Here is a 14,268-nt window from a genome sequence, read left to right on the forward strand (position 1 = left end):
TTGGAGCCCAGCCACATTCCAGCTAATTATTTTCTCTGTGACTCTGCAACTGTAAGATATAGGATTATTAATTAGACTAGTGTTGATTACATTAACCATATTATCCTCCTCAGGAAAAATGTTGTTATTACTTGTTTCCAGAGCAACCATTCCGTTAAATCCAGAAGACAATTGATGGGTATTAACACAACAGGACTTATGCTGAGTACAAGTATCATTGGCCGTGTTATCTTGGACAAAGACTGAAAGATCATTGCTCTATTATAAATCAAGATTTCCATTAAATCTGTTGGACGGTTCACAGATATTGGCACAAGAGGGCCTTATCTGAGAATTATTTGCATTGGCCAGAATGTCAGAGACAGTTTCATCATTGCTATTTTGCAGAGCAGCTGTTCCTTTGAATCCCAGAGACGGTTTACTGACATTGGGGCAGGGGGTCCTAAACTGGGGACCCATAAGACGTCAATCCTGATTGTGGGCTAATTGATTAGCGCACCCAATATTACATTTATCAGTAAATGGGTGCAGCACAGGACCCCAGGGCAACTCTGAGTGTGACTCAAGGTGGAACGGGCTATAAAAAAAACCTCAAGTGGAAGAGTGCGAATGCCAATATTTACACCCAAAGGCTGAGAGTGCCAAGACAGAATTCTCCCCTCGATCATTGGGTATCTAAAATTCACAATTATACAATCCCAATGAATACTCTTGTGGGAAGGGCCAACCCAAGCAACTCGACTGGTCATTAAGATATTTTTATGGTCCTGCACACTGAAATTAGAATTTCTAACCAACCGATGACGCACCTTACTATGAAGCTCAGTAAGGAAGTCTTAATAGGAATTTGACACCAGGGGAACACCTGCTAAAACACCAATGTATGGACAACATGCAGGTGGCAAGTTAATCACTGGTAATTGAGGATAACTTGTCAGAAACTGTGAGACCCTGGTAGTGTTAGTCAATACTTGAATAGGGACAGAAGAAATTTGGAGCACTACTCATTTGAGCTGGAGTGTTTAAGGACTTGTTAGACCGCAGATGCAGTACAGATCTCAGGCAGACACTAGCCTTTCTTGGTACTTGAGTACGGTAACTCACTAAAGCGGGAGGACAACATTTAGCTGACATGTAAGCTATATTAGCATTCTTATGCAAAGCCAGAGACCCTTCTGGAGGGCCTTTTGTTGCTCCAGGCTCACGGATAATACTTTCTACACTACTGATACCAAACTATCTAATCTTTCTCTTAAAGGCATCAAAAAGTCAACATGGAGTCTTGCATAGCTCCCATATGATGTGTAGCACCCAAGCCTAACTTTGGAGTGAAAGAAGGAGATATTGAGTCTGCCAGTCGCGTGGATGCTTGCTTTAGCTGGTACCAGCAGCCGGTGGATTTACTGGTGATGAGGTAACGGAGATAACTTCGCTAGACTTAGGAACACCAATTCCACCTGGGCAGTTTCTCTGTGCTGGAGTTTCAGGGCTTGACCTAACCCTCTCATGTTGTTCATTCGTTGCAACTTCTCTGTCTCATAAACTATGATCCGAAAGGCGGGACACTCCCGCTCCTGTGACAGACGCCTCTTGCTAAATCAGTTTCCGTAGAGACTGCGCTCACCGCTCTCACCAAGGAGTCAATTGTGGTGGAATTGCCTCCTAATATCACCTTAATGTTAATGGCTCTCTTTTTGCCCATTTTTCGGTTCCATTAACACAAGTTATTTTAAAGCATTATAAGGTATTGGGATTCCCTTTTCCTTGTGGACTTCTTAGATGAGATACGCTGTAGCCTATACTTCAAAAGGAGGTTACTTTACTCATTCCAATCAAAACTGCTTATTTCCGCAGTCGCATACTGTATAAAAAACCTAGGGGGCCCCAGCCGCATCCGGCTGTGGAAGGGCGAAGATAGGTTTGCCCTTGGCCTGGGCCATGCCTGGATGCGCCCCACACTGCTGGACGCCTCACTGGAGTTTATGGCACTCCAGCACCCGTGAACAGCATTGCGCCCTCCTGACCGGGCCGGGAATGCCGGGGGGTGTGAGTGCTCATATAGCATCTTCAACTTCCCGGTGGTAAACTATACTAGGATGGGTTCAGTAGAAGTGATGAAGAGCTGTTTCAATAAATCTCCTCATCAGATATCCCTTACTGAGTAATAAATACTGTCAAAACGCTCTCCCCCAGCAGCACAAACGAAAGTGGCAGGCATGAAGGCAAGGATCTCGCGCTGCAGGACGCCTCACTGAACTTAATGGCGCTCCCATGAACAGCGTTGCCGGCTCCTGGTTGGGCCGGGAATGCGGGAGGGGATGTAGTCTCTCTCTCCCATCAGCAGCACAACTACAACTAATTACAGGCACAAAGGCGAAGGTCCCGCGCTGCGGGACGACACACTGGAGTTTATGGCACTCCGGCTCCCGTGAACAGCGTCGTGGCCTCCTGGCTGGGCCGGGAATGCTGGTGGGTGTAGTATCTCTCTACCCCCAGCAGCACGAACACAACATGCGGCATGCACAAAAGCAGGGGGACATGTTGTCAATTAGCATCCTAGAATCTTTAGTAGCCTCATGTCAAAAGGAAAATTTAAATATCCTAAGATAATTATAGTTACAATTTTGTATACTAGTTACCAAAAAGTCACTGAGGGCTTCAAGAAATGTCTCTCTCGGGCCAGGTGACCAGTAAATCAATAAACCATAAAACGTAGTGTATGATTTAATTTACAGTTGAATGCCAGAGCTTCAGCACTGTTCATAGCAAGGGGTTCAAATTATTAACAAGGCTGTCTCTATAAATTATTGCCAAACCCCACCCCGTTTTCCCTCTCGATCCGACCTGGAAATAATATATTATGCAGGGAGAGTGGTCACTATATCTGGGTCTGAAAACGTATCAGCCCAGGTTTTAGTTAAAAAACAGATGTCAGGAGTATACAAGTCCAGATAGTCAAATAGTTCATATTTGTACTTGATAGCTGATCTTGTGTTCAGCAAAATACAATTTTGTTTAGTAGTCGAAATTAGCTGAGATATAGGAGGGTGGTCACTCCATTATCGAGTGGACTTATCTTGCACCAAGTTCAAAGAGCAAGCATAGTGCCAGTTTGCACAGACATAAATGGTATTGACTAAATGGAAGTTTAAATGATTACATAGAGGAACCGTAACTCTAATGTTGAGTTGGAGAAGCCCCACTCTCACATATTTTAAAAATTAGCCAGGGGTGCAGGCCACATCTCGGCTGCAGATGGGCTTCTTTTGGGTGCACCTTCGGCGCACCTGCTGCGCGAACACAGTCTCTGAGTCATTTTCAAAGCTGGCATTAGGCGTGTCCGGTGTGTAACCAATAGGAGAAGCACGAGTCAGCGCATAAGGAGAGACAGTGACTGGGCAAACGAATAATGCAAACTGGGGTCCAGCAACCCCTAACATCTGATTAAGCCTCCCCTGAGCCGTTGTATACCGGTAAAAATATTTGAAGCTAAAATAACAGTGCGAAAAGACAACACATACAATTAAAATAATTGTGCAAATCCCGTCTCACTCCACACTTCAGGAGCCATGCACCTCCTTAAAAAAACCTCTCACATCTGTCTTCTTTGTTTCCTCTGGTTTAGTTCCTTAGTGTCGGGACACTTTTTGGAATCAGTGTATTTAACAAATACAACATCTAATTAAATTATCATAGGCTGCACATCAAGAACACAAGCTTCAAGGGACAACCCTGGTATAGTGTGAGCTCTAGAAATGAGATTGGCCGGTTAGGAATCCCCTGTCCCTTGTAATCCCAGTGGACAGGCAATGCTCACCAGCGTCAGGCGTGAATTGCAAAGGTTCTCCTAGTTCTCTGCTGTTCACATCTGTGCTCTCATCACAAGGCAAGGTACCATTCCTGTCCACTTCTCCTACAGGCAGGGTTAGGGGGCTGGTTTCCAGGAGCTTTTCCTGTTTCTGTAGAAACGATTCCATCCCAGTCAAGGAAACGCCATCCTGCTCCTGCAAAAGAAAGTCTACATTAAAGGAGGTCTAATGCTCAACTAGGGCAAGAGCCCCAACGGAGAGAGGCCCAATGTCTCCTGCACACCGCTGAATAGCAGTAGAAGGTAGTTTCCATCATTAGGCTGCCAGGAGAAGTAGGCTATCAGAAGGCATACATGATAGGTAGCCTCGAGCACAAGGCTTTCACAAGACAGAGCCTTTATGACGAAAGTCCCACTGAAAGTAATATTTGTCGCTCGGTTTGCAGCAGTGGCAGCTTCTAATTTACAAAAGCCTTGTGCATAGAAAGGAAATCCTCCTAAGAGTTCTTAAGCACAGCTGCATACAGAGTGAGAGGCTAATGTACATAATCCCTGCACACAGCGTTACAGAGTCGAAGACCTCCTAGGTACTCGTGTGCACAGCTGTACAGTAAGTGATAGCCAATCTAATATATAGAACCCACTGTCTCTAGCCTCAAACAGTGGGGGGGGGGGGGGGAGGGAGGGGGAGATCGGTTGATGTAGAGGTGAAACGTGATATATTCTGTATTGCCCACTTATCACAAAGATCTATTTCTGAAGTCTATAACAGCAGGGTGAAATCAGAAACCTCCCGCAAATATTCTCTACTGATGAGGGAGGAATCCCAAAACACTGATGTCTAGCATTACAATTTCGGAAGACTGCATTAACTGAAAAATAATATGAACTTTTTGTGAAAAACTGTACTACAACTACCAAGATGCTATGGTAATGGTGCGGTTACATGCAAGCAATGTGTTCCTACCCACTTTTACTGAAATCACACCTCAAAGAGGAGAAGATATAAGATGATACAGAAAGGATTGGCCTCCGAGATCATTTTGTCATAGTAGTTTTGCACAATGAAATTAGGTGTGATCCAGGCTGTCTTGCTCAGATCATCTACCCACAGTAGTATACAAGTAGTCAAGGCAGTCAGAGTCTCAAAGTTCCTATCCACAAATGAATAGCGAATGAAGGATTATTGTAAAGCTCTTGTACACGGCAGTGAGGAGAGGGATTGTGGTAGTCTGTGTTACAGAGTTCCAATGCAAATTCAAATGCAGTGCAATAAAAAGCAAATGATCATACAAGTCACTCCTTGGTATGACTGGACAGAGTGACCATTACACAACTCTTATTCACTCTTGCACCAACTCTCAAGCATCAATCTGCTTTAATCTGGTTGCTTGAGTGTTTGTACTCCACTAGATGTGCCTATATCTCCCTGTTGAATGCTACTAAGTCTGGTATTTCATTGGACCCCTGCCCACTTCTATACTGAGTAAGTTGGCCTTGTTTACTATGTTACGATTTACCCAGCTTCTGAATGTTTGCTTAGCGGAAAGTAGGGTGCCATTAGCATGGAAGATGGTCTTAGTTACACCCTTACTTATAAAGCCCAATCTTGACCTATGTTATGGTCAAATTACAGGCCAATTTCTCTTTTGCCTACCTTGGCTAAGGTGCTGGAAAGGCATGTCAACCAGTAACTCGCATCTTTTGCGGAGCAGAATAGGATCTTGCATTCAACGTCATTAGGATTCAGGGCTGGTTACAGCACTGAGTCAACTCTCCTTGGTGTCACAGTATACATTCAAGGTCAACTGGATTCAGGCAGTTAAATTCAGGTTTAACAACCTGCATTGGAGTGGAGATCGGGCACATTGGAGTGACCCGATCTCCACTCCAATGCAGGTTGTTAAAAGTCTGGGAGTTTGGATATCTGATAAACTACTCATGAGACACCAGATAATAAAATTGAGGCCACATGCTTAGGTATTCTTAAGTGGCTGAAGAAGATCTTGGCATGTCTACAGGATTCGGCCAAACAATACGGTAGTTTAGGCCTTAGTGATATCCAAATTGGACTACGGTAATGTCTTGTATCTGGGTGTGACTAAATCTTTGCTCAAGCGGCTTCAAATTGTTCAAAATGTGGCACTTAGCATGCTTCTTCCTCCACCTATATTTAACAACAAGGGGTGGTGATGGACAGAGTCTCTGAATTAAGCAGAATACTCTCACCCAGTCAAGAGATCAGGGCTAGATCCAACACCGTTTTTTAGCTCACTGCACCATCCCAGCTCAGAACCTGGCTATATGCAAATTAGTCTGTTCCTGTCCCAGTGCATGATGGGAACAGGGCAAACCGAACTACCAAGCCAATTCTTACACTGGGAAGGAAACAAGCTTCCGGGGACCGGTTTCTGGCATTTCAGCCGTCGTCGGCCCGGCTTGCTTGAATCCTGATGGTGCAATGAGCAAGGGACTCACATCTGAGTATACCCTTCCACGCTTAGGGTGGACAAAATATTTAACAACAAGTGGTGGTGATGGACAGAATCTCTGAATTAAGCAGAATACTCTCACCCAGTCAAGAGATCAGGGCTAGATCCAACACCGTTTTTTAGCTCACTGCACCATCCCAGTTCAGAACCTGGCTATATGCAAATTAGTCTGTTCCTGTCCCAGTGCATGATGGGAACAGGGCAAACCAAACTACCAAGCCAATTCTTACACTGGGAAGGAAACAAGCTTCCGGGGAAGTGTTTCTGGCATTTCAGCCGTCGTCGGCCCGGCTTGCTTGAATCCTGATGGTGCAATGAGCAAGGGACTCACATCTGAGTATACCCTTCCACGCTTAGGGTGGACAAAATATTTAACAACAAGGGGTGGTGATGGACAGAGTCTCTGAATTAAGCAAAATACTCTCACCCAGTCAAGAGATCAGGGCTAGATCCAACACCGTTTTTTAGCTCACTGCACCATCCCAGCTCAGAACCTGGCTATATGCAAATTAGTCTGTTCCTGTCCCAGTGCATGATGGGAACAGGGCAAACCAAACTACCAAGCCAATTCTTACACTGGGAAGGAAACAAGCTTCCGGGGACCGGTTTCTGGCATTTCAGCCGTCGTCGGCCCGGCTTGCTTGAATCCTGATGGTGCAATGAGCAAGGGACTCACATCTGAGTATACCCTTCCACGCTTAGGGTGGACAAAATATTTAACAACAAGGGGTGGTGATGGACAGAGTCTCTGAATTAAGCAGAATACTCTCACCCAGTCAAGAGATCAGGGCTAGATCCAACACCGTTTTTTAGCTCACTGCACCATCCCAGCTCAGAACCTGGCTATATGCAAACTAGTCTGTTCCTGTCCCAGTGCATGATGGGAACAGGGCAAACCAAACTACCAAGCCAATTCTTACACTGGGAAGGAAACAAGCTTCCGGGGACCGGTTTCTGGCATTTCAGCCGTCGTCGGCCCGGCTTGCTTGAATCATGATGTTGCAATGAGCAAGGGACTCACATCTGAGTATACCCTGCCACGCTTAGGGTGGACAAAATATTTAACAACAGGGGGTGGTGATGGACAGAGTCTCTGAATTCAGCAGAATACTCTCACCCAGTCAAGAGATCAGGGCTAGATCCAACACCGTTTTTTAGCTCACTGCACCATCCCAGCTCAGAACCTGGCTATATGCAAATTAGTCTGTTCCTGTTCCAGTGCATGATGGGAACAGGGCAAACCAAACTACCAAGCCAATTCCGACACTGGGAAGGAAACAAGCTTCCGGGGACCGGTTTCTGGCATTTCAGCCGTCGTCGGCCAGGCTTGCTTGAATCCTGATGGTGCAATGAGCAAGGGACTCACATCTGAGTATACCCTTCCACGCTTAGGGTGGACAAAATATTTACCAACAAGGGGTGGTGATGGACAGAGTCTCTGAATTAAGCAGAATACTCTCACCCAGTCAAGAGATCAGGGCTAGATCCAAAACCGTTTTTTAGCTCACTGCACCATCCCAGCTCAGAACCTGGCTATATGCAAATTAGTCTGTTCCTGTCCCAGTGCATGATGGGAACAGGGCAAACCAAACTACCAAGCCAATTCTTCCCCTGGGAAGGAAACAAGCTTCCGGGGACCGGTTTCTGGCATTTCAGCCGTCGTCGGCCCGGCTTGCTTGAATCCTGATGGTGCAATGAGCAAGGGACTCACATCTGAGTATACCCTTGCACGCTTAGGGTGGACAAAATATTTAACAACAAGGGGTGGTGATGGACAGAGTCTCTGAATTAAGCATAATACTCTCACCCAGTCAAGAGATCAGTGCTAGATCCAACACCGTTTTTTTAGCTCACTGCACCATCCCAGCTCAGAACCTGGCTATATGCAAATTAGTCTGTTCCTGTCCCAGTGCATGATGGGAACAGGGCAAACCAAACTACCAAGCCAATTCTTACACTGGGAAGGAAACAAGCTTCCGGGGACCGGTTTCTGGCATTTCAGCCGTCGTCCGCCCGGCTTGCTTGAATCCTGATGTTGCAATGAGCAAGGGACTCACATCTGAGTATACCCTTCCACGCTTAGGGTGGACAAAATATTTAACAACAGGGGGTGGTGATGGACAGAGTCTCTGAATTCAGCAGAATACTCTCACCCAGTCAAGAGATCAGGGCTAGATCCAACACCGTTTTTTAGCTCAATGCACCATCCCAGCTCAGAACCTGGCTATATGCAAATTAGTCTGTTCCTGTCCCAGTGCATGATGGGAACAGGGCAAACCAAACTACCAAGCCAAATCTTACACTGGAAAGGAAACAAGCTTCCGGGGACCAGTTTCTGGCATTTCAGCCGTCGTCGGCCCGGCTTGCTTGAATCCTGATGGTGCAATGAGCAAGGGACTCACATCTGAGTATACCCTTCCACGCTTAGGGTGGGCAAAATATTTAACAACAAGGGGTGGTGATGGACAGAGTCTCTGAATTAAGCATAATACTCTCACCCAGTCAAGAGATCAGTGCTAGATCCAACACCGTGTTTTAGCGCACTGCACCATCCCAGCTCAGAACCTGGCTATATGCAAATTAGTCTGTTCCTGTCCCAGTGCATGATGGGAACAGGGCAAACCAAACTACCAAGCCAATTCTTACACTGGGAAGGAAACAAGCTTCCGGGGACCGGTTTCTGGCATTTCAGTCGTCGTCGGCCCGGCTTGCTTGAATCCTGATGGTGCAATGAGCAAGAGACTCACATCTGAGTATACCCTTCCACGCTTAGGGTGGACAAAATATTTAACAACAAGGGGTGGTGATGGACAGAGTCTCTGAATTCAGCAGAATACTCTCACCCAGTCAAGAGATCAGGGCTAGATCCAACACCGTTTTTTAGCTCACTGCACCATCCCAGCTCAGAACCTGGCTATATGTAAATTAGTCTGTTCCTGTCCCAGTGCATGATGGGAACAGGGCAAACAAAACTACCAAGCCAATTCTTACACTGGGAAGGAAACAAGCTTCCGGGGAAGGGTTTCTGGCATTTCAGCCGTCGTCGGCCCGGCTTGCTTGAATCCTGATGGTGCAATGAGCAAGGGACTCACATCTGAGTATACCCTTCCACGCTTAGGGTGGACAAAATATTTAACAACAAGGGGTGGTGATGGACAGAGTCTCTGAATTCAGCAGAATACTCTCACCCAGTCAAGAGATCAGGGCTAGATCCAACACCGTTTTTTAGCTCACTGCACCATCCCAGCTCAGAACCTGGCTATATGCAAATTAGTCTGTTCCTGTCCCAGTGCATGATGGGAACAGGGCAAACCAAACTACCAAGCCAATTCTTACACTGGGAAGGAAACAAGCTTCCGGGGACCGGTTTCTGGCATTTCAGTCGTCGTCGGCCCGGCTTGCTTGAATCCTGATGGTGCAATGAGCAAGAGACTCACATCTGAGTATACCCTTCCACGCTTAGGGTGGACAAAATATTTAACAACAAGGGGTGGTGATGGACAGAGTCTCTGAATTCAGCAGAATACTCTCACCCAGTCAAGAGATCAGGGCTAGATCCAACACCGTTTTTTAGCTCACTGCACCATCCCAGCTCAGAACCTGGCTATATGTAAATTAGTCTGTTCCTGTCCCAGTGCATGATGGGAACAGGGCAAACAAAACTACCAAGCCAATTCTTACACTGGGAAGGAAACAAGCTTCCGGGGAAGGGTTTCTGGCATTTCAGCCGTCGTCGGCCCGGCTTGCTTGAATCCTGATGGTGCAATGAGCAAGGGACTCACATCTGAGTATACCCTTCCACGCTTAGGGTGGACAAAATATTTAACAACAAGGGGTGGTGATGGACAGAGTCTCTGAATTAAGCAAAATACTCTCACCCAGTCAAGAGATCAGGGCTAGATCCAACACCGTTTTTTAGCTCACTGCACCATCCCAGCTCAGAACCTGGCTATATGCAAATTAGTCTGTTCCTGTCCCAGTGCATGATGGGAACAGGGCAAACCAAACTACCAAGCCAATTCTTACACTGGGAAGGAAACAAGCTTCCGGGGACCGGTTTCTGGCATTTCAGCCGTCGTCGGCCCGGCTTGCTTGAATCCTGATGGTGCAATGAGCAAGGGACTCACATCTGAGTATACCCTTCCACGCTTAGGGTGGACAAAATATTTACCAACAAGGGGTAGTGATGGACAGAGTCTCTGAATTAAGCAGAATACTCTCACCCAGTCAAGAGATCAGGGCTAGATCCAAAACCGTTTTTTAGCTCACTGCACCATCCCAGCTCAGAACCTGGCTATATGCAAATTAGTCTGTTCCTGTCCCAGTGCATGATGGGAACAGGGCAAACCAAACTACCAAGCCAATTCTTCCCCTGGGAAGGAAACAAGCTTCCGGGGACCGGTTTCTGGCATTTCAGCCGTCGTCGGCCCGGCTTGCTTGAATCCTGATGGTGCAATGAGCAAGGGACTCACATCTGAGTATACCCTTGCACGCTTAGGGTGGACAAAATATTTAACAACAAGGGGTGGTGATGGACAGAGTCTCTGAATTAAGCATAATACTCTCACCCAGTCAAGAGATCAGTGCTAGATCCAACACCGTTTTTTTAGCTCACTGCACCATCCCAGCTCAGAACCTGGCTATATGCAAATTAGTCTGTTCCTGTCCCAGTGCATGATGGGAACAGGGCAAACCAAACTACCAAGCCAATTCTTACACTGGGAAGGAAACAAGCTTCCGGGGACCGGTTTCTGGCATTTCAGCCGTCGTCCGCCCGGCTTGCTTGAATCCTGATGTTGCAATGAGCAAGGGACTCACATCTGAGTATACCCTTCCACGCTTAGGGTGGACAAAATATTTAACAACAGGGGGTGGTGATGGACAGAGTCTCTGAATTCAGCAGAATACTCTCACCCAGTCAAGAGATCAGGGCTAGATCCAACACCGTTTTTTAGCTCAATGCACCATCCCAGCTCAGAACCTGGCTATTTGCAAATTAGTCTGTTCCTGTCCCAGTGCATGATGGGAACAGGGCAAACCAAACTACCAAGCCAATTCTTACACTGGAAAGGAAACAAGCTTCCGGGGACCAGTTTCTGGCATTTCAGCCGTCGTCGGCCCGGCTTGCTTGAATCCTGATGGTGCAATGAGCAAGGGACTCACATCTGAGTATACCCTTCCACGCTTAGGGTGGGCAAAATATTTAACAACAAGGGGTGGTGATGGACAGAGTCTCTGAATTAAGCATAATACTCTCACCCAGTCAAGAGATCAGTGCTAGATCCAACACCGTGTTTTAGCGCACTGCACCATCCCAGCTCAGAACCTGGCTATATGCAAATTAGTCTGTTCCTGTCCCAGTGCATGATGGGAACAGGGCAAACCAAACTACCAAGCCAATTCTTACACTGGGAAGGAAACAAGCTTCCGGGGAGCAGTTTCTGGCATTTCAGCCGTCGTCGGCCCGGCTTGCTTGAATCCTGATGGTGCAATGAGCAAGGGACTCACATCTGAGTATACCCTTCCACGCTTAGGGTGGACAAAATATTTAACAACAAGGGGTGGTGATGGACAGAGTCTCTGAATTAAGCAGAATACTCTCACCCAGTCAAGAGATCAGGGCTAGATCCAACACCGTTTTTTAGCTCACTGCACCATCCCAGCTCAGAACCTGGCTATATGCAAATTAGTCTGTTCCTGTCCCAGTGCATGATGGGAACAGGGCAAACCAAACTACCAAGCCAATTCTTACACTGGGAAGGAAACAAGCTTCCGGGGACCGGTTTCTGGCATTTCAGTCGTCGTCGGCCCGGCTTGCTTGAATCCTGATGGTGCAATGAGCAAGAGACTCACATCTGAGTATACCCTTCCACGCTTAGGGTGGACAAAATATTTAACAACAAGGGGTGGTGATGGACAGAGTCTCTGAATTCAGCAGAATACTCTCACCCAGTCAAGAGATCAGGGCTAGATCCAACACCGTTTTTTAGCTCACTGCACCATCCCAGCTCAGAACCTGGCTATATGTAAATTAGTCTGTTCCTGTCCCAGTGCATGATGGGAACAGGGCAAACAAAACTACCAAGCCAATTCTTACACTGGGAAGGAAACAAGCTTCCGGGGAAGGGTTTCTGGCATTTCAGCCGTCGTCGGCCCGGCTTGCTTGAATCCGGATGGTGCAATGAGCAAGGGACTCACATCTGAGTATACCCTTCCACGCTTAGGGTGGACAAAATATTTAACAACAAGGGGTGGTGATGGACAGAGTCTCTGAATTAAGCAAAATACTCTCACCCAGTCAAGAGATCAGGGCTAGATCCAACACCGTTTTTTAGCTCACTGCACCATCCCAGCTCAGAACCTGGCTATATGCAAATTAGTCTGTTCCTGTCCCAGTGCATGATGGGAACAGGGCAAACCAAACTACCAAGCCAATTCTTACACTGGGAAGGAAACAAGCTTCCGGGGACCGGTTTCTGGCATTTCAGCCGTCGTCGGCCCGGCTTGCTTGAATCCTGATGGTGCAATGAGCAAGGGACTCACATCTGAGTATACCCTTCCACGCTTAGGGTGGACAAAATATTTAACAACAAGGGGTGGTGATGGACAGAGTCTCTGAATTAAGCAGAATACTCTCACCCAGTCAAGAGATCAGGGCTAGATCCAACACCGTTTTTTAGCTCACTGCACCATCCCAGCTCAGAACCTGGCTATATGCAAATTAGTCTGTTCCTGTCCCAGTGCATGATGGGAACAGGGCAAACCGAACTACCAAGCCAATTCTTACACTGGGAAGGAAACAAGCTTCCGGGGACCGGTTTCTGGCATTTCAGCCGTCGTCGGCCCGGCTTGCTTGAATCCTGATGGTGCAATGAGCAAGGGACTCACATCTGAGTATACCCTTCCACGCTTAGGGTGGACAAAATATTTAACAACAAGGGGTGGTGATGGACAGAATCTCTGAATTAAGCAGAATACTCTCACCCAGTCAAGAGATCAGGGCTAGATCCAACACCGTTTTTTAGCTCACTGCACCATCCCAGTTCAGAACCTGGCTATATGCAAATTAGTCTGTTCCTGTCCCAGTGCATGATGGGAACAGGGCAAACCAAACTACCAAGCCAATTCTTACACTGGGAAGGAAACAAGCTTCCGGGGAAGTGTTTCTGGCATTTCAGCCGTCGTCGGCCCGGCTTGCTTGAATCCTGATGGTGCAATGAGCAAGGGACTCACATCTGAGTATACCCTTCCACGCTTAGGGTGGACAAAATATTTAACAACAAGGGGTGGTGATGGACAGAGTCTCTGAATTAAGCAAAATACTCTCACCCAGTCAAGAGATCAGGGCTAGATCCAACACCGTTTTTTAGCTCACTGCACCATCCCAGCTCAGAACCTGGCTATATGCAAATTAGTCTGTTCCTGTCCCAGTGCATGATGGGAACAGGGCAAACCAAACTACCAAGCCAATTCTTACACTGGGAAGGAAACAAGCTTCCGGGGACCGGTTTCTGGCATTTCAGCCATCGTCGGCCCGGCTTGCTTGAATCCTGATGGTGCAATGAGCAAGGGACTCACATCTGAGTATACCCTTCCACGCTTAGGGTGGACAAAATATTTAACAACAAGGGGTGGTGATGGACAGAGTCTCTGAATTAAGCAGAATACTCTCACCCAGTCAAGAGATCAGGGCTAGATCCAACACCGTTTTTTAGCTCACTGCACCATCCCAGCTCAGAACCTGGCTATATGCAAACTAGTCTGTTCCTGTCCCAGTGCATGATGGGAACAGGGCAAACCAAACTACCAAGCCAATTCTTACACTGGGAAGGAAACAAGCTTCCGGGGACCGGTTTCTGGCATTTCAGACGTCGTCGGCCCGGCTTGCTTGAATCATGATGTTGCAATGAGCAAGGGACTCACATCTGAGTATACCCTTCCACGCTTAGGGTGGACAAAATATTTAAC

The 14,268-nt window shown here is 47.0% G+C and overlaps 1 protein-coding gene across 1 annotated transcript in view; it reads right to left on the reverse strand.

Annotated features, from left to right (window-relative positions):
* The window catches only part of SNX19 (sorting nexin 19), a 238,927-nt gene that overhangs the window by 151,762 nt on the left and 72,897 nt on the right, over positions 1–14,268 (reverse strand). The window contains exon 7 of the mRNA XM_086956928.1: positions 3,818–4,004. Within this exon, the coding sequence (XP_086813054.1) occupies positions 3,818–4,004 (187 nt within the window). The remainder of the gene's footprint in view (positions 1–3,817; positions 4,005–14,268) is intronic.

Source organism: Lissotriton vulgaris, chromosome 2_1 (assembly GCF_964263255.1).
Source record: "Lissotriton vulgaris chromosome 2_1, aLisVul1.2, whole genome shotgun sequence".
NCBI classification, from domain to species: domain Eukaryota; kingdom Metazoa; phylum Chordata; class Amphibia; order Caudata; family Salamandridae; genus Lissotriton; species Lissotriton vulgaris.